The sequence below is a fragment of the Etheostoma cragini genome, unplaced genomic scaffold (genome assembly GCF_013103735.1).
Source record: "Etheostoma cragini isolate CJK2018 unplaced genomic scaffold, CSU_Ecrag_1.0 ScbMSFa_1359, whole genome shotgun sequence".
NCBI classification, from domain to species: Eukaryota; Metazoa; Chordata; class Actinopteri; order Perciformes; family Percidae; genus Etheostoma; species Etheostoma cragini.
This window is the reverse complement of record NW_023265406.1, coordinates 1-2,649: the sequence shown is the minus strand read 5'-3', so window position 1 is coordinate 2,649 and position 2,649 is coordinate 1. Positions and strand designations below refer to the sequence as shown.

At 50.4% G+C, this 2,649-nt stretch overlaps 1 protein-coding gene across 1 annotated transcript; it reads left to right on the top strand.

The window, feature by feature from the left end:
- The first annotated feature begins 6 nt into the window (after positions 1 to 6).
- Positions 7 to 2,352, top strand: LOC117939875 (rho GTPase-activating protein 27-like). Its single transcript, XM_034865296.1, has 5 exons — positions 7 to 75; positions 282 to 428; positions 1,899 to 1,949; positions 2,070 to 2,114; positions 2,242 to 2,352. Exons 1-5 carry the CDS (start codon positions 19 to 21, stop codon positions 2,350 to 2,352), a joined length of 411 nt encoding a protein of 136 aa, XP_034721187.1. The 5' UTR covers positions 7 to 18.
- Positions 2,353 to 2,649: the final 297 nt, after the last annotated feature.

Here is a 2,649-nt window from a genome sequence, read left to right as displayed (position 1 = left end):
CCAACCCCATCTGCAGACATGGACCGGTCCAGAGGGTGCTCCCCCTCCCCCCTCCTCTCCCCCCCCTCTTCGCAGGTAAACCAGCCGCCATCTTAGAGCCTCGTTCTTGTTCTGTGCAACATGTGAATGTAGAGATGAAGGAAGGAAGTTACCAGAGAGGACATATACAAATATTAATAATAAATACTATAATTCTGCCTTCTGTCAGGGTATTAATGATAGTACTAATAATACGACTACTATTATTACTACTAAAAATAATAATAATAGTATTCTGTCAGGGTTCCTGTGTTTGGGAGCAGCTGATGGACGATGTCTCCGGGAAGGTTTACTACTACAACCCCGCGTCAGGATCCACGTCTTGGGACGGTCCGGAGCCCCCGTCCCCCCAAGGACCCGCTCCCAACAGGAAGTCCTCCGAAGGCCCGGTACGACCCAGACAGGAGTCTGCTTAGATTACTTACTTTTATTGCGAAAGGATTGGAGAACAGCGTAGCATCAGTGTAGGGCTTTTATTGTGAAAGATAAGTCTGTGGTAAACGTTGCCTTGATCTGATTGGTTGATGTCTTTAAGGCTCTGTGCCACTGCAGTGTGGGCAGTAGACTTATGTTGGTAAATGAGTGGAGGGGTCCGCACCATTCTTCTGCATGTCCTTCCAACACTGTAAAGACACAGAGCCGCTTGTCCTCCCCACACTGTAAAGACACCGAGCTGCATGTCCTTCCCACACTGTAAAGACACAGAGCTGCATGTCCTCCCCACACTGTAAAGACACAGAGCTGCATGTCCTCCCCACACTGTAAAGACAGAGCTGCATGTCCTACCCACACTGTGAGGACAGAGCTGCATGTCCTCCCCACACTGTAAAGACAGAGCTGCATGTCCTCCGCACACTGTAAAGACAGAGCTGCATGTCCTCCCCACACTGTAAAGACAGAGCTGCATGTCCTCCCCACACTGTAAAGACAGAGCTGCATGTCCGCCACACACTGCAAAGACACAGAGCTGCATGTCCTCCCTACACGGTGAGGACAGAGCTGCATGTCCTCTCTACACTGTAAAGACAGAGCTGCATGTCCGCCACACACTGCAAAGACACAGAGCTGCATGTCCTCCCTACACTGTGAGGACAGAGCTGCATGTCCGCCACACACTGCAAAGACACAGAGCTGCAAGGCCCCCCTACACTGTAAAGACACAGAGCTTCATGTCCTCCTTAACTTGCAAAGACACAGAGCTGCATGTCCTCCCCACACTGTAAAGACACAGAGCTGCATCATGTCCTCCACACACTGCAAAGACGCAGAGCTGCATCATGTCCTCATTACACTGTGAGGACAGAGCTGCATGTCCTCTCTACACTGTAAAGACAGAGCTGCATTTCCGCCACACACTGCAAAGACACAGAGCTGCATGTCCTCCCCACACTGTAAAGACAGAGAGCTGCATGTCCTCCTTAACCTGCAAAGACACAGAGCTTTATGTCCTCCCCACACTGTAAAGAAACAGAGCTGCATCATGTCCTCCACACACTGCAAAGACACAGAGCTGCATCATGTCCTCATTACACTGTGAGGACAGAGCTGCATGTCCTCTCTACACTGTAAAGACAGAGCTGCATTTCCGCCACACACTGCAAAGACACAGAGCTGCATGTCCTCCCCACATTGTAAAGACACAGAGCTGCATGTCCTCCTTAACCTGCAAAGACACAGAGCTGCATGTCCTCCTTAACCTGCAAAGACACAGAGCTGCATGTCCTCCCCACACTGTAAAGACACAGAGCTGCATGTCCTCCTTAACCTGCAAAGACACAGAGCTGCATGTCCTCCCCACACTGTAAAGAAACAGAGCTGCATTTCAACATGTTCTAATTATCTTTCTCATTAATCTGAAGCCTCCGCTGCCAGAGGAAGATTATCCTGTTAACGACAACGTCTTCACAATGGTACACACACAGACACACACACACAGACACACATACAGACAGACACACACATACACATACAGACACACACTCTCTGTCTCGTGATCTTGGATTTTAAATCTCCGTCTGTGTTTTTCCCAGAATCCTCAGCAACAGTTGCTGATTCCCAGAGCTCATCTCAAGGAGGTAACTAGGGGTAACACATCAGGACGTAACCAGGGGCAACGCATTAGGACATTGCCCCTGGTTACCTGGGGCTACACATCAGGACGCCAGGCGAGTCTCCGCTCTCTAACCCTCTCTGTTGTTCCAGATCCCAGCTCTGCCCCAGAGGCTGATGGGAAACGGAGTCTCTGAGGAGGGGACGGGGGCGTCGGCCAGGAATTGGAGACACAGCGTGGCTGAAGACGTGAGTCACAGATAAGCTCTGAAGAGGAGAGCATGCAGCTCACTAGAGCTCTCTCTGTGTTTGCAGCTCACTAGAGCCCTTTAGAGCTCACTAGAGCTCTCTCTGTGTTTGCAGCTCACTAGAGCCCTTTAGAGCTCACTAGAGCTCTCTCTGTGTTTCCTGCCCTTTAGAGCCCTTTAGAGCACGTTAGAGCTCACTAGAGCTCTCTCTGTGTTTCCTGCCCTTTAGAGCCCTTTAGAGCTCACTAGAGCTCTCTCTGTGTTTCCTGCCCTTTAGAGCCCATTAGAGCACATTAGAGCTCACTAGAGCTCT